Source organism: Chelonia mydas, chromosome 1, assembly GCF_015237465.2.
Source record: "Chelonia mydas isolate rCheMyd1 chromosome 1, rCheMyd1.pri.v2, whole genome shotgun sequence".
Lineage (NCBI taxonomy): Eukaryota > Metazoa > Chordata > Testudines > Cheloniidae > Chelonia > Chelonia mydas.
In genome coordinates, this window is record NC_057849.1 from 180,891,354 (window position 1) to 180,915,416 (window position 24,063).

The 24,063-nt window shown below is 41.6% G+C and overlaps 1 protein-coding gene across 2 annotated transcripts in view; it reads right to left on the minus strand.

The window, feature by feature from the left end:
• Positions 1-2,945: 2,945 nt before the first annotated feature.
• VGLL3 (vestigial like family member 3) overlaps positions 2,946-24,063 on the minus strand; it is a 40,110-nt gene continuing 18,992 nt past the window's right edge. Inside the window, exons 3-5 of one of the 2 annotated variants that reach the window (XR_006288005.1) lie at positions 19,632-20,132; positions 9,201-9,365; positions 2,946-2,956 (exon numbers count right to left, since the gene is read on the minus strand). Coding sequence is in view for 1 of the 2 variants with exons in the window: in XM_037906117.2 (XP_037762045.1) it covers positions 9,322-9,365; positions 19,632-20,132 (545 nt within the window). In the remaining variant the exon portion in view is untranslated. Of the gene's footprint in view, positions 2,957-3,031; positions 9,366-19,631; positions 20,133-24,063 lie in introns of those variants that run through there. The other variant, XM_037906117.2, reaches the window with a different exon arrangement.

The window sequence follows — 24,063 nt, forward strand, 5'->3', positions numbered from 1 at the left end:
GATAGGCAAGGAGTAAGCTGCTCAACAGAAAAGTGTACAGTAACTTCCCCCAGCAGAAGGTTGGGGTGCAGAAAAAGCAAAGGCAGCATCCTGGCTCTTTGTGTCTCCAGTGAGACAGGTTTCTTCCTGGGGGTGGTGCAAGGTTTCTATCAAAATGTCTGTAAGATGATAACCCGGAGCTTTGTCCTCACTGAGCCAGCCAAACATGGAAGAGTTTAGCCTTGGAGCTTAGGAATACTTTGGGGGTGTGGAATCCCTATGCAATTCTTCAAATGGGTTTTTTACACAAACAACAAGAACATCTCTACATTCAGGACCTGCCCCTTTGAAAGAGATGAGGGTGCTTCCAATGGAAGGAGCTGGGTAGCATACGACTGAATGTTTCTCTTTTATTTTCAGCCACATGAAAAGACCAGCATGTTACACTTAAAGAACAGCTTTTAAGTATTTGACTAGATACAGAAACCTTTGTTGCTACATTTGGCTTCCAATGCAGTGCTCTCTGGTGCCTGGTTGGCGGTGGGAAACTAGAGCTGGTGTTCTTCATTCTGTCTAAACTAAGTGGGCATGGAAAAAAACAAAACCCTGCTCTCTGAACTTTGGTTCTAGCATGGCCATTCACATGACAATTCATTTTCAAAGCCAGAGATACCTCTGTTACATGCTATGTCTGGCATCAAAACTTTATTGCTCAATTACTTTCTTCCCCGAGTAATAAACCAATTGCAGATGTGCAGCTATTGTCAAAGCAAAGACCCTCTGATTTAGGGTTTTTACAATAGTTATCAATTGCTTTTGATGAGGCCAAAAATGATGTTTCAAAATGTAGGAATTTACTGGATGATTACAGGTTCCAAAAAGAAATAATCATTTCAGTGGTAGTTGGTGTCCCAATAGAACACACACTTCAGCTGTGAAGAATTCTCACCAGATGGCTTGGTCTCCGCCCTGTATACTGTGTATTTTAGATGCACACAGACAACCCAACCTTTTGAATTCAGAGGCTTAACAAAGATGATCCTGATCTCAAACATGAGGGCCAATAAAGACCAGAGGCGGAGCTCAGGGCATCTTCTGTTACAGGGAATGTGCCAGCCACTGAGAGCTGCAGTAGCACCTTGCCTTGGTTGCTGCTCCCGTGTGGAACATTCCTGTGGAATGTGTGGCATGTGTTGCTGTGTGTAACACTAACAGACCCCCCAGTCGTCAGCGGGGGACCTCTGGAGATAAATGCATGAGCCTCTACTGCATGAGCTAGAAGCCACGTGGCTCTTAGCTAAGGCTGTAGAGCAGACTTATTAATCTCTCTCTAAGTGGTCTCGGTGCCACTAGAGAGGACAGAGCACCACACCCAGGAGGCATGTGGGTTACATGTGCACGATGGAAGTAATCTGTCTTGCACGTTATATGGGGAACAGCACCTTCCTATGCCCTCAAGCACTGGAATTCAGCTTAAACTGGTACAAATTTAAAATAAACATTTGGAGATTACAGCAAGCTTCTCAAGTGGTGTAAAGTACCACTGAACTCAGTGGAGCTACACTGATTGATATCAGCTGAGGATCGGGCCCAGTACAATTAAAATCAACCTGTACACTGCTGTTTCTGTAATCCATGCCTGGTGGTGTGTGCTCTGTCCTCCTCTAGTGGCATCTAGGCCACTTACAGATTAGTGAGTCTGCTACAGCCTTACCTAAGAGCCATTGGGCTTTGAGCTCATGCAGTACTGGTTCATGCATTGAGCTCCACAGGTCCCAGATCTGATCCCGCCTGGGGACGAACGGGGTCTGTCAACATCATATTTCCTGAAGTTTATTTCCCGTACTGCCCTTTCTTGATCGTTACAGTGGCACCTATATGGCAAGTTGAGACCCCTGTGGTATGGCTCCTTGAAAGTATGGAGGTTGAGGCCTGGGATAACATAACTGAAGCCTTATTATGGAAAGAATAATAGAAATCAGAGGGAGAAGAAGTAGGAGTTAATCAGTTTGATCCTTTGATATTTCATAGCTGCCTCAGGGCAATGCAGTGTAACAGATTTTTTGGAGAAGTGTTTTACTGTTATTCATTCTGAATTTTTCTTGACCCTGATTACTCCTAGCTTATAATAAACCCACTGAACAAGTTCTCTCACTTTTTGGTGTTAACCATCAACAAATATGATTGGTGTGATCATATACCTCCTGCCCCTCTTCATGGATTAGTCAAGCTATACCTATATATTTCACCATTCCTAGTCCTCTCATGCTCCCTTGCACATTGGCTCCCAGTCCCCATCCCTCCTCCTCTGAGTTTGCCTGCTCCCATTTCCAGGCATCTTATTCAGCTAGTCTTAGTATCCTGGCTCCCACACTCATTCTTCTCTCACAGACTCCTTGTCCTGTATCTACTGCTCAGCTCTTGTGCCCTCTCCCCCCACCGCCAAATGTCAAGTCTCCGTTCCAAAACACAGAAGCACAAGATTTTCTCATCAAAATGGTTGTAAGTAGTTTTTTTACATAGGCAAAACAACAGTTTCTGCTAATCTCATTCTCAGAAATGGCTGAACCATTTTTACTGAAACTTTCTAGAAAAAAAGCAGTCTGAGGTAGACACCTAACATGGAAAGTTTCAGACTGAATGATTACAGATTTATAAGCAATTGAAAATAGGATCTTCCAACTGGAAGGTCAAGGAACCTTAACAACAGATGGTGCTACCGCCTTCTTCTATAATATAGCCTCTAGCATGTATTAAAAGACTATACAGTAAAACAACCTTTTTCTGATGCACCTCTAATTACAGTGTTACGTCCTGCAAAGGAAGAAAGAACATTGTTGAAGGCTCCATGTGTCCCAATGAAGTCAGCAAAACATAAACAATTTAAAACAAATAATCCCAGTTGAGTCAGATGATAATGTATGGAATCAACAGCAAGTACCTTCAGGGAAGAGTCTCATTTACAATTCCCAACACGCTTTTCATCAGAAAATGAATTCCTTAGCTCTAAAAATCAACCTTGTGGGAAAAAAAAATAAAAACCCCAGGATGCTGGAATTTACAAAGAGATTTATGAATTCTTTAGTTGCATAAGAATAGAACATGAAAGCATTACCTAATGGTCAAGAAATACAGACAAAACCAAAAATGCTACATAAAAATATAACAATAAAAAATTCACATTAAATTATTTATTAAACAATGAAAAAAAAACCCAACACTTTTCTTTACATCATGTCCCCCATCAATTTTGATGAGGGGCACAAAAGAGTTAAATGGAGTTTTGGGGGAAGTAAGGTTTGAATGTGGATGGGAGGGGAGAGGCACCTGATTTAATTGATGGTTTTAAACAGCTACAAATCTTGGAAGGGAAAGGGGATTCAATCAGTGCAACAACAATTTGCAAATTTGCTAATAAAGCATGTAAACTTCAGGTACTATAAAATTGCTGTTGCATAAATACTAATGGCCTGATCCAAAGCTCACCGGAAACAATTAAAAGCCTCCCACTGACTTCAGCGGACTATGGATAAGACACAAAGTCAACATTTTGTGCCCACCAACACCGTGGGATGGAGATCAGGCATTAGAGGCTGCTCCTGCTGACACAGCTGTCATTGAAGTCTTTCTATTGACATCAGTGAAAGCTAGATCAGGTCTTTCATGAGCAGGTATCAGTTTTCCATGATAACCCCCCCCCCAAAAAAATTCTCCAATAAAAAAAACCAACCACAAACATTTACATTTTCCTGTGATTAAAATGAAATACTGAACTTTAGTTTTCCTACACACAATATAGACAGCTATCAGGTGAACACAATGTTTTATTGATATATTTGCAATTTTTAAGCTGACAACCCAAGCCCCACCACTTGGGGCTGACAACCTGAGCCCCACCCATTCTTCTAATTATCGGAATTTTTGGTTATCCAATCTGGCCCTGGTCCCAGTTAGATCGGATAATCAAGGTTCCACTGTATATGTTTTTATTTTTTTCCACAAAATATAAAAACTAAAGATCTCTGTAAAAACACAAATTCTGCATTTTTCCATGGCAAATGGGTTTCTAGGATCCCTGCTCAATAAAATAAAATGAGGGCCTTTATTTTGCTATTCCCTTTCTAGGGCTCGATCTTGCATAGTGGTGGGCATTAGGTGGCAGATCCTGCAAAATGCTACATGTCTGCTATGACATTCTGAGCACCCCTCATCTCCAACGGGAGCTGAGAATGCTCACACTTCACAGGAAGCTCTAAGCACCTTACAAGATGCAGCCCCCAGGAGAGCTACTGCAGGCTGCTCAGTTCAGTGCTCTTAACAGAAGAAACACTTTTTCTAGTCAGGGGATGCCAAGAACCTCAGAGTGTGGATTAAGGAGTCAGCAACACTGAGTTTCAGGAATATCTAGTTCCCCTGTTGGGTCTTGTTTGCCCATGTAGAAAGGGGATTGGGTACAGCACTAGGCAGAGGCTGTCCAAGCATCCGCATGAAATGCAAGAGGTACTCTCCTCTGCTCCAAGCACGTCAGGATCAAGCTTTGTAAGAAAACTACCTTTAGCACTCCTGTCACTATTAAAGGGTTTGATCTTGCTCAGGCAAAAGTCCCATTGACTTCAACAGGTGCTTTGCCTGAGTCACAACTGCAGACTGTGCCCACAGGACTAATACTAAAAGGCAATGTTTCCTTAAAAAACAAAAAATCCCTTCTTGCTGGACCTGGAAGTTCAGTTTAAAAGACATATATGTCAAGTGAACTTTTTTCTTTAAAGCCTCTAATATTAATAGTTCAAACACGCTTTAGAAATCTCAAGAGGCTGGAATATTTTTTAAAAACAGATTTTTTTAAAGATTTTAGATGAACAGAAATGTAAATTAATGCTCTATTGCTAAGAAGAATTGTGCCTGAAGTGAGTAGAATGACCCATGGTCAGCAGTTATGCACTTGTCCACCACATGAAAACACATTGCACCTCTGTTTATATACACCTGCTGACTGCCTGGTCACATTTGTAGCTACAATCAATCAGGGTTTATCAAGAGCATTTGAAAGCCTTTTGTACAGACAAAAGAATTTCACGCAACCCTGAAGTCATGGAGAACATAATTAAATGCAAATGTCTAAATATTCAGGGTCAGATGGGATTTACCATACAATTCCAATCAATTTCTAGAGGAAGTGACGGGAGGGGAAGGGGATAAAATATACTGTATAACAACTCCAAAAAATATGGGAAAAGACAGTGTTATTTAAAAAGCATGTTTTGAGGAAGAAACTATGTTTTTTTTAAAAAAGCGGGGGGGAAAAATCCAAGATTTCCATGTTATAAAACATTCTCTCTCTCTCTCTCTCTGATTACCTTGCAGAATTATGTTTCTAGTACTGAAAAATCTGAAGAATCAGAACAAAAGTAGGTCTGCTCCTACCAGGAGAAAGGTATTCAAAATTTCCAACAACTGTGTCTGCTGTGTAACTAAGGGCCATCTTGTACCATCAGTTTTTAAGCTGGAAACTCCCCCTATATTAACTATGGGGGAGTTCAGTTTAAAAACTAATGAACAAACAGAGTCTCAGAAATGGTTCAATCCAGTTGACAGGTCCTGTTCCTACTTATAATCTGTGAGAGTGGTCCAGTTTACTTCACAGGGGGTAGGATCAGACCCCAGATAACTCAGAAGGCAGAAACCACTACAAAAAAAAAAAGTTAAGTACTTAATCATATAAATTTGCTTGTTTGTATGGACACAAAGATCATTTTGGCATCTCCTCACGGAAACAGTAATAAAGTACATTATGTTAGTACAGGCCCTCACAAAATAAATCTCCCATTTTCCTGGGAGGGCAGTAGAATTTAGCATATAAGCAATGAGATGATTCCTTTTGCAGTGTATTAAGACTTGTAGACTGATTGAGCCCTGTTTTTACAGACCTTTTCTCTTATGTCAGAACCTTTCCCTTTTATTTTCACTGCCATCAGTACTCTCAAACTGAAGTGTTGTGAGTACAGAATCTGCTCCTTCAGGAATGGATATCAACCCAACATCTGCTTCTCATAAGCCCTTTTTCTTTTCTTTTCTTTTTTTTTCTTTTTTGGTGAAGTAAATCTGCTGACTTCAACTGTAAAGGTTTTTCATGTGGAAGATTTGTTCCTGTCCTTCAAGTTTTAGACTATATGAGCAAGCACATCACTACAGCTTTGGTTTCATTTTTTTTTCCAGCTGATTTCTTAGCAAAGATCAGTTTAGTTGCTCAGTTTAGTGAAATCAAATTTAACAAGGAGGAAAATGTAATAAACCTTTAAGTCAATTGATCGGCTGCATTAACTCTTATGCCAGTAGCGCATTTTTATTGGCACTCTGTCTGCCTGACCCCGCAGAGTGGCAGAAGTACTTTAGACTTAGTCTCAGGTTTAGCCAGTGGAAACAGCCCTTATGGTGGGAGCAGGAGGCGGTAGGATCTTCACCCATTCATATCTTGTTTACCTGCTAACCCATAAAAACCCTACTACTTGAGATTCAAGCAGAAACTTTGGACCTAGTCCTACTGCCTTTTTAGTCACTGGGAGTTCTGCCATGGACTCCAATGGGAACAGGAGCAGGTCCTTCCATGCTCTGTTGTTGCAAAGTGGAGAGCAATCAATTGGCCACTATTACTAGAAAGAGGTGAGCCAATTCAGATACAATAAGAACCAACCAAAATCAAAAAAACATTTTTCTTGGTTTGTTTTTAGTTCAAAAGGTTTGGTTAGAACCTTTCCCTTGCAGGCCTAGCCAAATCTACAAAAAACTGTTTTTCACCATTTCCAGCAAAGCCAAACCCAGGGCCTTCAGGCACTGTCACAAGGGAGTCTGATCTTGCAGTATTTCTTGAACTACAATTTTCCTATAAGTAGCCAAACTTTTAGAAGCTTATGCTAGCTTCCTACCCTTGAGGTTTTCCCGTTGCTAACTAACCCATTGAGCAACAAAGAAACCAGCTCCCCCAGAGAGCAGCATTGCTATGAGAATATAGTGGGAGTGAAGTTCAGCATCAGGAAAAAAATGTTAATGACTAGGGGAGATAGGAGGAAGGAGTTAAGGATGTTGTAATTGGGACTCAGATCTTCAGGCGTTGCAATGCCTGACTACCACTAAAAAACTGGGCCTAATGCCCCAAATCAGCAAAATATGTGCTTTAGCATTAAGGGCTTAATGCTGAGATTCTGAGTGCCTCCATTTCCAGCGAGCTTCCATGGGAGTGGAAACTGCTCAGCCCCTCACAGCACCAGGACCTAAGAGCGTAGAGGAAGGTTGTCTCATCAGGATATAGAACTGAATTTCAGGAGGTTGAGCACATACAGCTCCCATTCACTTCACTTGGAGTTGTGGGTCCTCTGCACTTGTAAATCCCACATTTAAGATGTTCACTGCCCTAAAGACAAGTCAGCCTCTGTCTCAGTACTGATCACACTTAGATTATTTTTGTTCATCTTTTGAATGTTTTGGCTGGGAAGGCTGGTAGCAAAAATAGAATACATGATAGGAATATTTTGAAAAATGAGAGAAAGCTTAAATATGTATTTTAAAAGCTGAATGGAGCAAAAAGGCAACATTTGCAAACAATTACTGCATTACCAACTTCAGCCCTCATTCTGTAGTGAGCACTACACAGGCAGACTCCAGACCCTATAAAAACCTCACTGAAGTCAAGGGAGCTCTGCACATAGCTCCACCTACACCAAGATAATTGCAGGATTGGTTTGTTTGGTTTTTAATATGCAATGCTACAGCCCTTATTCATGGAATTAATCCTTACTCACACTGGCTTCCAAAGGACTACTCGGGGGGCGGAGGGCTTCTGGATCAGGCCCAATCCAGCAATCCTCTTGCAAACTTCTGTGGCTAAAATTATCAAAAAGTTATCTCAGAGTGGATTCTTAAATGGACAGCCTAAGGCTAAAAATTCACAACTGCACATGAAGTCCATAGGAGCTGCAGGTGATCAGCCCTTTTCAGATCCAGTCCCTGACATGTCTCAGGTTGGGTAACCACACAATGAGGAATCAGAGGCCAACTTTTGAAAACTTCAGCTCAGGTTACATTCAATAGGAGTTGAAGGCACTCAAGCAACTCATACAAGCTCTTCAGCAAATTGCAAGATCTGGCCTTATGAAAACACTTTGTTTCCACGAGTTGTAGCTTTTTGCAAAACCTGTATTTTATCCTTGAATGTTCATGTGAAAAATATCACTCTTCAGATGGCCTAAACTGAAACTCCTGCCTCCCAAAATTATTAGAAATGAAAATATCAATGTGTGTGTTGATGGATATCACAGAAAGAGGGCCTGATCCAGAGTCCCCGGATGTCAACGAGAGGCTTTCCATGACACTGGCCCAGGGCCAGGCTCATTTTCTCCTTTAAGTCCATATAAATATTTGGTCCGTTTTGAAAGAACGAATGGGTTGATACTATAGTTCCTATAACAACGTCAGACTTTGCCCCATGCTAAAGGTTTCACACATTTCTTCTCATAGTCAGCACAGCCAGCACAAAGCCATTTTCAGAAGCAAGAAAAAGAAAATATAGACACCATTTCTACAATCTGACAGGCAGGAAGAATATTTAGCAGAAATCTTAAGAGTAAATTATAGCTGTTTACGCTAGAATAAAGGACAAGAAGCTGCAAAATCTTGCAAAACGGAAACAATGAAGGATTGGACTAGGAAAGGGTTTGCTCTTTAAAAAAAAAAAGATAATTGAGGTAACAAAACAAACACACAAATACAAACATCTAAAAATAAGCATTTTATACATTTCTTGTCAGTGCTTCTCTGAGAGCAAGTTCTTTAAACAGAACTTAACAATTTAACGATTTTTTTAAAAAAAAATATGTCATCCTAAAATAGTCCACCAACCCTGCCCCAAACTTTCTGTATTTCTACAAAAATCGACACACAACGCGCTGCAAAACCCCTGTTCCTGAAAGGATGAGCACTGGAGTCAAGGCACAGTCTTTTGCCTACCATCAAGGCTGTGCATAAAAAACAAACAAACAAACAAACAAAAAAAAACAACCAGAACAAACAAAACCAAACACTGGGAAAGGAGCAAAACGGAGTTAGGTTGCACAGCTGCAGCAGGGCTCAGATGAGGAAAGAAAGAAAAACAAGTTTTTTTTCTTCTATGTTCTGGGACCCAGAAGTGGCCTGCCAAAGAAAAGGCTCAATAGCAAAACCAGAATGACTGGCTCTTCCTCTTCTCCTTAGCGGTGTGTCCTCTGCCCCCAGGCAGAAACAGTCAAGAGAATTTCAATATCATCATCCCAGCTGTGGGGATGCTATCCGGTGCTCAGATGCATCTGATCTTCAGAACCAAGAAGATTCCTTGCTCTTGTCCTGATGCTGTAGACCTAGTTTTAGGGAAGGGGGAAAAAAAATGAATGAACATTTGATAAAACATTCCCTTCACCCAAAGAAAGTGAGCTGGGGTAAATATATTTATAAAAATCCTGTATTAATAGTCCATCTGCACTACAACTGGGTTGGGGGGGACCTGTTTACAACACTGCTGTCCCCCCAGGATAAGTAAGCAGCCCTAAACTACACTAACGCCTTAGACATGCTTGCATACTTCAGTAATGCTGATAGTTTACACTGAGCAAAACTGTATCATGTTTTAACTTCATTGGGAGTTGTAATCAGTGTAATCTAAGTGTTGTATTTGTATGGGCCTTCATGGAGCAGAACCAGTTTTCTCACAGAATTAGCTCGTGGTTCTACTAGAACTTTACCTCTTTTCTAGAAAGCCTGATACATTTTAACATTTTAGGATCTCAGAGCCATCTGCAGTTTTTCACCTTGAATAGAGGGTGGCAGGGGTGGGGGGAATTCCCACAGCAGGTGAAAATATCAAGCAATTTCACCTACAGCACATCAGATTTTTAGCCAAGAATTGCTTGTGCTTTCACACAGGGAAAATAAATGACTTTTAGCTTGACTTTGGTATGAGTTTCTCTGATATTTTCCTTTATAAACGTCAAGGACCAGCCAATAAATGTGCTGTGCAGGAGCTTTCATGTTATAGCAGTGGAATCTGTGCTGTAATTTGGAATTTATCCAGAGGGATTTACTCTTTGCTAGAGTTACATCATGAGAGAGCTAGCACTTAGAAACAGACAATACAAAGTGTAGAAAAAATACACACAAAAAATGTACTTGCTAGGTTACTTATAGCAAAACATATAAGCTAAGTGCTTTGATGTCCTATTACTTTAAGCAAAGTGAGAGAGACAAGGTCGGTGAGGTAATATCTTTTATTGGACCAACTTCTGTTGGTGAAAGAGACAAGCTTTTGAGCTGCACAGGGCTCTTCTTCAGGTCTGGGAAAGGTACTCAGAGTGTCACAGCTGAAGACAAGGTGGAAATTGAAACATGTTTCCCATTATAGCCATAAGATGACAGTTATCACCATGAGAAATATTCAGCAGCATTTCTGCTCTATATTGAGCTATAAATAGTATTGTCTTCCTATTTAGTACATGAACAGTGCCACTAACTCATCTGTTGTAAATTCACTACTGGCCTAAGCAGGTGCAAATTCCCATTTGGCAAAAATGTCAGGAGAACAGCTTATTTTTATCATCATATTTAAACCCCAGTCCTGATTTGCCTAAACCTAACTGTAACATGTACTGGATCAGACCACCACCTCTTTTCCCCATGAATGTATATAGCTAAACTGCTGATGATCAATAGCACCTCAGAAGGCAGCTACAAAGTGACTAGTTATCGCTGGTGGAAGAGAAGAAAAATATATTGCTCCATCCATCCGAGGATTTCAAAGGCGTTTGCATGTATTTGTGAGGGTTGCAACTGATAGGTGGGGAAACTGAAGCACAGAGAGGTTTCGTGACTGTGATTATGCCAAGAACAGAACCCAGACTGTCCAACTGTCAGTCCTCTACTTTAATCACCAGCCAAGCACTTAACATAGGGATGGCAGAAGTGTGATCCAGGAACAAATGCAGCTTACAGACGAGCCAAATGAAGCATATGCCTACCCTAACCTTTAATAAGGAGACTACTGGTCCCAGGATGCCAGGTCCAGTTGCCTAGATCTGGACTGAACACAGCATGCTGGGACCTGTGGACTCTGCTGGCCATAACTCCATATTAAAGAGGAGGGAGGTTGTTGCTTGCTCCATTTTACATCTCCTATCAAATTCTCATTGTTCCCTTCAGTTAGGCAAAGTTTGGGCATCCTTGATGTAAAGTATCTGTCTTTAAACTTCACCCTGAGACTACGGGACTTGGTTATGTGATGACACTCTCATTCTGTTTAGGTGTCAAATTTTGCTTCCCTGGGAGTGACACACACACCCAAACCAAAATACAGGTTTTTTTTAAAGTTACTTCAAAACCAGCTGTTGTGATTATGTGTTATTTTCCCCTTCTATCTACAGAAATATTTTATAAAACCAGAGAGAGTCATTAGCCAGGCAGACATAATTAGAGGGTAAGAAAGTCATTAAGGTGCCCCAGCAAGCACTAAGGACTACTAAGAGGCCGTAAAAGAGGGTGTGGGGAAAGGAGTTAATATGGTTCTAACAGCATTAAAAACAAAGACATCTGTTTAAGAGGATGTAGATTTGTCGACAGAATGCAATAGCAAGGGATTAACTCACTGATCAGCTCCACCCTTTCCACTAGGTGTCTTTGCGGTAAACAGATAGACGAGGGATAGTAATTAAGCCCATGCATCTATAATTCATAGCTACTGAAAACAAACAAAAAACTAAAGTTTCACTTATAAATCTTGAGCATGGAACTGTTTATATGCCTTTTCTTCATTATCTCCTCACCCCTTTTACTGGAAGACAATCTGCAGTTCTACCAGCATGCTGTCCCAGTCTAGCCAAGTTTTTGAACAACAGTGCTTTAACTGATAATAGGCTGATTGAGCAAACATTTTCCTCTTTAGAAAAATTGTCTTCACTTGTCTTGCATGACTCAGTATTTCCACATTTGAGAGAAGTGTCTATCTGCGAAATGCTGGCACTGTGACTAATTACTGCTTGTATTCAAAAATCAAGTCATTTAGAAGAAGTCTAACCCAGCTAGTGAAATTCAAAGACAAAGGGTCAAATTTAGGGCAGGTGTAAATGGAGTCAACTCTCCTGAAGACCGTAGGCTGTGCTCACTTAAGCATGCATTGAATTTGCCACAGTGGCTTCTAAATATTTCCAAAAGGAGGGCTGCATAGGCAGCTGGACAAGGAGACAGAAGACTACATTTGATTTACTTAAATTGTATTTTATTCATGTGATCCTCACCTTCAATATTGAGATATAGACCTCAAATACTCTAAAATCCTCCGCTACGTGGGAGCAGGAAAGCTCTTCTTCTACTCCCAGAACATCTGTACAGCAGCAGCGCTTCCAGCACACTCTTAATGGGTAAATAATCCTGTTCCCATTCCCCCCTGGACTACCAATGGTTCTGGAGGCAGCAGAATGAGTATGGGTCCACTGTACGGGGGGGGGGGGGGTGGATGGACAGGATGAAGGATGCCTACACTCCCTGGGTGCTGTACAGCACTGTTCTGCCACAGGCATGCTGTATCCCAGTGCATGGGAGGTGAGGAGTGGATACTGAGGGTGGAGTTGGTTGGACCACAAGTTCCAGCAGCCGTTCCCCAGGACTGGGAAGCCCGGCAGTCACAGCTTACTGCAAAGTCATGACAGCTGTGGAGCAGCTTTGTCGTCTGAGGGGCAGGGTGTGGATTCCCCCTTCTCCTGGGGCCCTGGCTAAGTGCACAGCCAAGTTGTTGGACCTGCACATAGACAAAAAGGATTTAATCCAAGCAAAAGTTTCAAAGGTGCCCACTAGGGGTCATGGCCTAGTCAATGGCCTCTCTTTACACAGGCAGCAAGTGCTGGCAGGCTACTTTGTTACAGCCTGATCTAAAGCTTATTGAAGTCAATGGGGTTACACCAGCGTCAGAGCAGAGACTCAGGACCAGTTACACATAACGCACCGTAACGTCAGTTTCCTCCAAATTCTATGCCTTGGGCTCTCGAAACTTCGGTAGGGCACTCTTCACCCAAGGCCACCAGTTTATAATGTATTAAAAGATTTTGCTTTTGCTTAAAAATTGTTTAAGAAAAAACCCACAGTGTTAAAGCGAAAGTTTGTAGGCATGTTAATTTTCAGCACAACATGTGAGGATTAAACTACATTTAATGGGAGCGAGGTACCTAACTCCCACCCCCGCATCACACTAAAACTGAATCCATGGAAGTGTAAGAAGATGTGCAAAACAGAGATCAGTACTTTACCAAATCATTGTTCATGGAGCTAACAATGTTCTGAATCACAAATTCCCTGGGTGTTGATAATATACAAAGGAATCCCCTCTTCATGACATTAGTCACTGAAGTATTTTGGCATCATCTACTCATGAGACCAGAGATCTGACTTAGAACAGCAGAATTGCAGCGGTGTTACTGGCATTGGTAAAATTACAGGCTGGTCTCCTCTGGTGATCAGAAACCTTCATTCAACATAATTCAAAATGAAGAATTTTGCAAAATAATTTTTTTTATAATCACATGTGACAGCAGCAAAAGAAGTGTGGCCCACAGTAATTATTAGGAAAAGGATAATTGCTTAAATATCGGCATGCCTGTAAAATGTATGCCAAATGATTTTTTATACTAATAATTTAAAGCTCATGGGATGTGATACTTGACAACTATAGAGGCTGATGTCCTTCTTTTCACCAAAGAGGTACAAGCAATGACAGCTAGAGTTCAAGTTTTCCTGCCAATATGCCGCTATCCTGTTCTGGATGGACCATCTCTCTGAAAGACGCTAGTTCATTCCCCACAGCCATTGAGTTCTTAGCCTTTCTGCTGATACTGCCAGCGTGGCTGCCAATTAATGCCAAATGTCATTATCCTTACCCTTATCCACTTAGAATCAATTTTCAGGTAGGCCCCTGAACAGTCGCCAATTGATATAAACTTGGTTGCTGCCAGCCTGAGCTAGATGTGAACCACTGATTTAGAAGTGAAAGGCTCCATATGCCATTACTATTCTCCTGGGCAGCCCACTCCCCTTCCCATGCAGGATACAAAGTAAGGTAGTCATAGTCAACCCAAGGCCTTAGAATGACATAGCTTTGGGGCTGTGCATGAGGCTCTGGGGGAGTGCATGCACATGATTGAAACTCCTTTGCTCTGCTTGATCTCATGCAGAATGCCAGTCACAAGAGCACTCCCCCATTCCACCCAACTCAGGCAAAGCTGGAGGAATCAGTTCCAAGCCATGCCCTTTCCAACAACCAGAAAGCGGGTAGAAGGGAAGAAAAGAGAGAGAGATTGAATATTGAATACAGCCAGAGAGCAAAGATAATCATGATGCAACATCCTACAATTTGCCTTTCAATGTCTTTATTGTGTCAGTACACAACTATGTTGAGTCATGATGATGCAAATATTTCAATACAATGTTAGACTGCTGTGTCTCATGAGCCATTACTCTGAGTTGCCCAGCCTTCCCGCCCCCCCCCTCCCCCCCAGTTATAAAGAATCATAGAATATCAGGGTTGGAAGGGACCTCAGGAGGTCATCTAGTCCAACCCCCTGCTCAAAGCAGGACCAATCCCCAACTAAATCATCCCAGCCAGGGCTTTGTCAAGCCGGACCTTAAAAATATCTAAGGAAGGAGATCCCACCACCTCCCTAGGTAATGCATTCCAGTGTTTCACCACCCTCCTAGTGAAAAAGTTTTTCCTAATATCCAACCTAAACCTCCCCCACTGCAACTTGAGACCATTACTCCTCGTTCTGTCATCAGCTACCACTGAGAACAGTCTAGATCCATCCTCTTTGGAACCCCCTTTCAGGTAGTTGAAAGCAGCTATCAAATCCCCCCTCGTTCTCCTCTTCCGCAGACTAAACAATCCCAGTTCCCTCAGCCTCTCCTCATAAGTCATGTGTTCCAGTCCCCTAATCATTTTTGTTGCCCTCTGCTGGACGTTTTCCAATTTTTCCACATCCTTCTTGTAGGTGAGGCCCAAAACTGGACACAGTACTCCAGATGAGGCCTCACCAATGTCGAATAGAGGGGAACGATCACGTCCCTCGATCTGCTGGCAATGTCCCTACCTATACATCCCAAAATGCCATTGGCCTTCTTGGCAACAAGGGCACACTGTTGACTCATATCCAGCTTCTTGTCCACTGTAACCCCTCGGTCCTTTTCTGCAGAACTGCTGCCAAGCCATTCGGTCCCTAGTTTGTAGCGGTGCATGGGATTCTTCCGTCCTAAGTGCAGGACTCTGCACTTGTCCTTGTTGAACCTCATCAGATTTCTTTTGACCCAATCCTCTAATTAGTGCACCAGGGATTTACACATAGGAGCAAGGCAGCGTGTTTCAGGCTCGATTAAACCAGTAAGGAGGTGCCAAGCTCTGTGACCTATGTTGAACAGTTAGCACTCTGTTCTCAAAGAAAAGAGTGAAAGCAATTGGTAGGTTGAAACTACAAGTTTAAAATGAAAAAAAAAAAAAAAAAAAACAACAACAAAAAGCAAGTAGTTGGTAAATCACCTTCCCTTGCATTGAACACCTTGCATTGAACACAAACAAGTCAGGACCTATGGAGTAATCCACACCATGATAAAAAAATGGTTTTTCTGATCTATGCTTCCTTAAATAACTCCCTATATCATCCTCAGAAAGTTGAGTCAACTGCCTGCCTTCATGACTGTTGGAATTGCTATCATGCTGAATCAGCCCACTAGTCTATCATTGGCAATGGCAATTTGCTGATCCTTCAGAAGGAGGTAAAACCCTCTCATTAATGTAACTTGCCTAAAGCCACGTCATATGAGGAGGAAAACATTTGTTCCCAATCCTGGCAGATTATCAGTTTACAACATGAAACATAATTACCCTTGTATCATCTGCACTGCTGCAGATGTTATTAATGGCCATAAAATTGTCCAGTACTTTAAAGAATCCTGTTACGCTATTTTTCTTAATTTCTTGAGGCAACAAGTACATAAGTACATAAGAACAGCCATACTGGATCAGACCAAAGGTCCACATAGCCCAGTATCCTGTCTTCCGACAGTGGCCAATGCCAGGTGCCCCAGAGGGAATGAACAGAACAGGGAATCATCAAGTGATCCATCCCCTGTTGCTCATTCCCAGCTTCTGGCAAACAGGGGCTAAGGACATCATCCCTGCCCATCCTGCCTAATAGCCATTAATAGACCTATCCTCCATGAACATATCTAGTTCTTTTTTTAACACTGTTATAGTCGTGATGAAGCACAGTTTGACTATATGTTATATAAAGGAGGGTTCTGGCTGGGGTCTGCTGAGTTGTAGCAGTTAATATAGGAGACAGACAGAAAGAAATGTTAAAGAGATTTTTAGCAGTTGACTTTAGCTTAATTATAATTGGGTTTTGGTTTCATGTTATTTTGACTGAAAAAAGATCCAACACTGTGTTCATCTGGCACAAGCCTTCCCCACCTGTTCTTTTCCCCCTGACACACATTAGACTAAGTAAGAGAGTGGATCATACTCTAGCAAATAGATCAGTCAACCAGAGGTATGAAAAACCCTCCCTCAACTGAAATCCAACAAACATCTCAAGGAAAGGGGAGCTGGAGGAACCTAATATTCCTTCAGCAACATAATTGCATGGAAGGGATTCCAAAAGTAACATATGGTCTGCATTGCTGCTGGTAGATAACAGATCAGATAAACACCCATCAAAGAAGGAAGAGCATGACAGGATAAACGAGCTCTGTGATACTTATCAGTCATTAGTGCCCTGCACACATGCTCCCATACAGATGCTAACAGTGGTGCTAGACTGCTACTGAAACTGAAGTTCTGCTACAATAAGGCGTAGCTACACTACAGCCGGCGGGTCAAGTGTGACCTGTAGTACAGTAACTCCTCACTTAACCTTGTAGTTATGTTCCTGAAAAATGCGACTTTAAGCGAAACGATGTTAAGCTAATCTAATTTCCCCATAGGAATTAATGTAAATGGGGGGGGGGTTAGGTTCCAGGGAAATTTTTTTTCACCAGACAAAAGCCATCATATATATAAATACAGTATAAGTTTTAAACAAACAATTTAATACTCTACACAGCAATGATGATTGTGAAGCTTGGTTGAGGTGGTGAAGTCAGAGGATGGGATATTTCCCAGGGAATGCCTCACTGCTAAATGATGAACTAGCACTCGGCTGAGCCCTCAAGGGTTAACATATTGTTGTTAATATAGCCTCACACTCTACAAGGCAGCAGGAATGGAGAGAGGGGAGACAGCATGGCAGAGAGAGACAGAGACACATACCCGGTGTGAGAGAGAGAGAGAGAGAGAGAGAGACACGCATTGCCCCTTTAAGAACGCTGACCCCCCTCTTAATACACTGCCTTTTTAAGTAGATCAGCAAGTTGAGACAGCAGCCGCTGCCAGCAAGCTCCCACAGTCCTGAGCCCTGTTGTGTCCCATCCCCCCGCACCGGCTGTCGATGGGGTAAAGGAGCGGAGGGAGGGGGACACCCTGACATTAGCACCCCTTTTCCCTCCTCGCTTGCACAGCAAGCGGGAGGCTCCCAGGAGCAGCTCATGGCAGTGGGGGGAGAGACAGATGAACTGCCTGGCAATTGATAGCCTGCTGGGCTGCTGCCCCACCAGGGACTTAGGGGAGCAGGGAGCTGATAGCGGGCTGCCGATCCACCCTGGTTCCAAGCCCCCACCACTACCTCCAATGGGATGCTCTTCCTGCAAGCAGTGGATAAAGCAGGTGGCTGCCAAACACCGTTACAAGGGAGCATTGCACAACTTTAAATGAGCATGTTCCCTAACTGATCAGCAACACAACAACATTAACCAGGATGACTTTAAGTGAGGAGTTACTGTATTCTAAATGCTCTCATCTCACCTATGAAGAGTGCAGTACAGTCATTATGGAATGGTGTCTAATACAAAGACATCAGTCTGGAGTCTACATGATCCCTATCAAGACTTTTAGGATGAAGACATTGCTTGCCGGCACTTGTGGTCTCTTTACATTGCATCCCCATATTACAGATGAAGGAGGCTGCAAACTGTTCCATTTTACAGAAGGTAGGTATGGTAATCAGGTGCCCCATGTAAAATGAATACATAAACTGCCTGGGCACTTCTTTATGAATTCACTCATTATTTCCTGCAAGATTTTTTTAAAAAACAAAATGCTTCGTGTAAATCATTTGGCTGGGTCAGGCTAAATGCTAGGAGCCCAGTTCCTACTGAAAGTCAGTGAGAGCATCAGTAGGAAGAAGTCACTGTGATGTTGCACCCCATAAGGCTTTATGGAAATATGCTTATGAATGTATATATGACATAACTGGAATATGTCTTATGCTACATATGCCATGTAACGTATCTCTGTAAAGGTTATGGTCTACTGAATCTATTCATCCTATCTGTATGCATGTGTCATTTTGGTATTCAAAGTTATGAATATTGGCTGTATACTTGTTTGATTTTAAGTAGCCTTAGTAAGGCATTTGGTCAGCTTCTTTAGAGAGGAATGTGCAAGTTAAGTGCCCAATCAAGAAACACTTAAGCTGACTATAGACTTTGATAGATGCTAATCCACATCTGAGCTTTCCTGGCTATGTGGCTTGGCTTGCAAAGTTCTGAGTCATGCATGGACACGTGACTTGCCCATGTGACTCCAAAACTCCATTTTGTAGCTGTAATTCTGCACAGGTGGAGGGAGGGGTTTAGCCCCACAAGGAGAAACTATGTAAAGCCTTAGGAGACCCCTCCATTTTGTCTTCAGCTGGCTCAAGATATAACCTCTCCACCCCCGAGGATACCTGAAAGAAACTGGAACAAAGGACAGTAACTAGGGGAGTATGAGTGATTGCTGGGCCCAGCCTAGAAGGAGGCTAGTCTGTAAAAGAAACTTCCTGGAACACCTCTGAGGGTGGGGTTTTATCTGTATTCAGTTTTCTTACTGTATTAGGCATAGACTTGCATGCTTTATTTTATTTTGCTTGGTAATTCACTTTCTTCTGTCTGTTATTACTTGGAACCACTTACATCCTACTTTTTGTATTTAATAAAATCACTTTTTAATTATTAATTAACCCAGCATATTATTAATACCTGGGGTGGGGCAAACAGCTGTGCATACCTCTCTATCAGTGTTATAAAGGGCGAACAATTTATGAATTTACCCTGTATAAACTTTACAGGGTAAAACAGATTTATGTGGGTTTGGACCCCATTGGGAGCTGGGCATCTGAGTGTTAGAGACAGGAACACTTCTTAAGCCACTTTTGGTTAAGCCTGCAGCTGTTAGGGGACGTGGTTCAGATCCGGGTCTGGGGTTGCAGCCATCTAGCATGTCTGGCTCAAACCAGGCAGGGCACTGAAGACCCAAGCTGCCAGGGAAAACAGGCTTAGAAGTAGTCTCAGCACATCAGTTGGCAGTTCCCAAGGGGTTTTCTGTGACCCAACCCGTCACAGTCACAATCAGAAAAGTATTTGAAAGATTAGATGAGAGGCTCTGATTTAAGTGCAGGGAATCTATTTAGTCACTGCAAATAACTCCAGTTAGTCAAGCCACAGAAATGAACAAATCACCTTACCTGTGTCAAATCCGAAGCTTGGCACGATGTCCACGGTTCCGTGAAAGGCTCCAGCCCATGCTGAGGTAGCACTGGTGACAGTAGTAGGATCTGTCTTTGTCATGTCACACTGTGGAGCAGGAATCCTGGCTGCACGTACTGAAGGCATCAATAGGGATCCATACCGTGGGTCAAGGTGAGAGCTGGGATGGTGATGATGCATGTGTGGATGGGGGTGATGGTGATGCATGTACACATCATGCATGTGCGCATATGAAGGGCTAACCTGAGATGCTAAAGGATAATGCCAGGATTCTGATGCGGTAGAGGGAGGAGGTGGGGCAGTCTGATGAAGGCTGTGTCCTGGCCAGCTGCTAGGATCTGCTGTGTGGAAGGTGCCTGGTGCAGTGACTGGGAAGTCAGGGTGGACTCCACTCAAGCATGGCGGAGGTGGAGGTTGATAAGAGCTGGTCCAAAATGAAGTTGGGAAACTGCTCCGTTGGCTTGAAATTGTTGAGCTCTCTAGAAAAAAAAAGTATAAATACTGAAAGCAATTGACAGATTAGCACTACCAGTTAAAAACAAAAACACAGCACAAGTAGTGGGTGAAGTAGCTTGCCACCAGTTTGCATTGCACAGGAACAAGTCAGGACCTGTGGAGTAGTCCACACGATGCCCATTGAATGCTCTTTCTAATCTATCCTTCCTTAAATAACAGGTTAGATTAATATATCTCAAGGACAGCAGGAACCCTCATGATCATCTAGTTTGATCTCCTGTACATCACAAGCCACGGAATCTCACCCAATGATTCTTGCATCAAGCTCATAATTTCTGTCTGAACTAGAGCACATAATTTAGAAAGAATCCAGTCTTCATTTAGAGACTTTGAGTGATTGAGAATCCACCACTACTGCTACAGTATAAAGCTTTTCCTGAAAAGAAAGCTTTTACTGCAATAGACATTTGCTACTAGTTCTGCATATGGATAATGGCAGGATAAAAGATCTTGTTAAATTGATTATCTTGTTAAATTGCTGGGGTATATCATGCATAATGCATCTTATGTTACTTCCTTATAGAATTGCAATTTGGCTCTAAGTCCAGTGTACAATTGCTGTTATCCTGCAACTTTACTAAAAACAAGGTATGAACCTCAAAAGCTGCATGCAAAATAAATCTCTGTTTTCATATTCTGAGTCCTCTCTCTGTCAAGTTACCAACAAGAACTTTAGTTTGTTACACAACTTTGGGTGAACTCCAGCTAAAGAACTTGAATAGGACAAACCATTTAATTGGAAATAAAAGACCTATTTACATTCACAATTGGGGTTCAATTTATGCTTAAGGAGAATTCCAATACCATTGTATCATAAAATCACATTTAAACATTCCCTCTTTGTAAGCAGTGGTTAGTGTTTTTGATGCAATGACTAATACCTCCAATCTACTGGCTTCCTTGTCAAGAAACTCATGGTTTTTAAGTATTACTTAAAAGAACAGCCCCATTTTTAATAGAGGGGGTTTGAGGCCAAAGATTGAAATAGATTAAAATATGGGACTCCACCCTGTTATGAAAGAACACAGTCATAAAAATACCCAATGGAGGGGAAAAAGTTGGTGAAGTTTTATGTTTGACTAGTCAGGGAATCCTCTGTGCCCCATATAAAGTTTATAACAATACTTATATTAATTGAGAACTATTCATTTTTACAAGGATCCCCAAAGAGACTTGGGTGAAGACTTCTTTTAAAATGAATAGATGCTTCAAAAGCCATTGAACTGCACTCTGCTGACTTTAAACAAAAACAATCTTAAAAATAAAAACTGTAAAATTGCTTTGTTTGTCTGTCTGCACCATTAAGACATATTTATGGGCTGATTCAAGGTCCATTAGAATCCTTCTGTTGACTTCAGTGGCTTTGAATCTAGCCACTATTAATAACTTTAGCTTATTGTGTATGAAATAACTTCTATAATGGGTATTTTTTTTGGCAAACACTATACACACAAAAGCAAAAGTTACCTTCGTGCCAAACTGCTTTGAATGTTACAGGGCTATTTAGTAAAATACTGCATGTGTCTTTATTTAATGGGGCTGCATTCCATTTTTTTTTTTGTAATCTTCTTCTAAAGCACCTGATATTAGAAGATCATAAAGTGCATCAGAAATATGACTGATGTAAGCCTCACTACACCCCTGTGACTTAGGTATTCTTTCCATTTTACAAATGGGCATACTGAGGTAGAGAGTTAAACTCTGTTGCCAACTCTCCAGGCAAGTTATTTAAACATCTTCCCCCACGCATATATTCTCCCCGTGACCGTGTTCCTCACTCCCAGTGCTTCATTCTCTTTGCAAGATAATACATCCTTATTTTATTCAGCTCATTGCCAGTATTTTGAGGAATCTATCCCCATTTTTGGGTGTGTGTGTGGGAAATACTGTGGCTCTTATCAATGCTGAAAGGCTCCAAATCTGAACAACCCCATAAAACAAACAAGTCACACACACACACACACACACACACACCAAACAAATAAATTAATGTTCAAATGCTAGTCATCCCTTGGATAATTCTAGGTTACTAACAATGGGGCAAAACCTTCAACCACTACATTACCAATCTGGTTGAATTCAGGATGGCAAAGAAAAAAAGTTTTAATATACAACAGGTATAGAGAAAAGGAGGACTTGTGGCACCTTAGAGACTAAAAAATGTATTTGAGCATAAGCTTCCGTGAGCTAGAGCTCACTTCATCGGGTGCATGAAACTACCTTTGTTAGTCTCTAAGGTGCCACAAGTACTCCTTTTCTTTTTGCGAATACAGACTAACATGGCTGCTACTCTGAAACAGGTATAGAGTAGATCAAATATCTGGTTGTTGCAAGCCAGTTCCCACTGAACAAGTCGACCAATGGCAGTAGTTGGCTCTTGTTGTCAGACTCAGTTAAGAGTCCTAGGGACTGAATGGTCCAGGGAGGTCCCTGGTGGACAAGGTGTTACACTTCCACCCTAAGTGGTAGGGATCAGTGGAGAAGTTTGCACTTCTGCTGCCCATGCTGTACTTCTACTTGTTGATAAACAGGAGGACTATCAAGCCAGCATTTTTTATGAGCACTATGTAAGCAAATGACATTACCAACAAAAATGTCTATTATACATTCTATGAGCCTTTCAGCTGAGCCACAGCCCAAAATGGCACACATGGGAATGTCAGTTTCCATTGTAGCAGAAAGTTGTTCCTTCCCCTTACTTTTCAGAATGAATGAGCATAACCAATAGTCTTTACAGACACTACAGTGTCAGATACCTATGAAAGAACCTACATCCTAAGGTGGCATTTTAATGGTGAGACAATCATTTGGGCAGGGGAGATGTCAATTTGGCCATCTGGTTGATGTCAACCTGACACTGTCCCTATGAAAGAAAACAAAAATACCAATCAGCTTACATTGGCCTCCATAAAAAAAACAAAACAAAACACATGCCATTTGCCAACAGATTTACCACAGTCATTTCCTTTTCTCAATATGAGGGGAGAGGTGCCAAGAGCCTGCAATATCTGAGATACCATAGGGGTAAACTAATGGAAATTGTTAACTTTTTAATGGTGGTCAGCATACAGTGTATTGCACTGAAAACATACCAGGCTTGCATGCTAAGAAAGGAGACAATTCTTTTTAGAATTCTCTGCAGTATAACATTACTCTTCAGTTACTGCTACCTGAGAAAAACTTTCAGTTATGAAGAATAATGGGAAAAAATATGATTAATCTTTAAACATTCCAATGTAGTCTATGCCCAAGATTTCAGGGCATTTTGAAGAACCTGTGTTGTTCAGATTTTTTAAGGACAAAACTGTCTGACACTGGTGCTAAATTAATTTTGGTTCAAACTAATAAATGATTTTCTTATAAATTCATTCAACATTCAAAAGGATAAGGTTTGCTGTTTTGGGGAGGATGGCTTCTATTTTGCACTCTTTCTTATTGATGCAAAATACAAGGCATCCTCCCCAAAACGGCAACCCTTATCCTTTTGAGTGGAAAACTCAATTCAACCTTAATCACAACTAGCACCTCGCCCCCACCTCAAAAGCAGGAGCTCTTTAAATATTTCCTGGATCCAACTGTTATGCCTGATTCAGGAGAGATAATGCAGGAAGAATAATGTACAACACACTCCTACCCACTCCCAATTTTTTCTCTGTATCTTTCCACAAGGCAATTATAAATGCATTGCTTATTTCTTTTGCTGACCTTTCAAGGAGTTTGTTGACTATGAAATTGAATGAAACTCCAAACTACCCTTGATTATTATTAATAATGTTAACATCTCCAAACTAACAAAGCATCAACCTCCTCCATACAAACTAATATACATTAGCTAACTAGAGCACATTAACCTTAATGAATGAACTGGAAGATTGAAATATCAGAGTGACTACC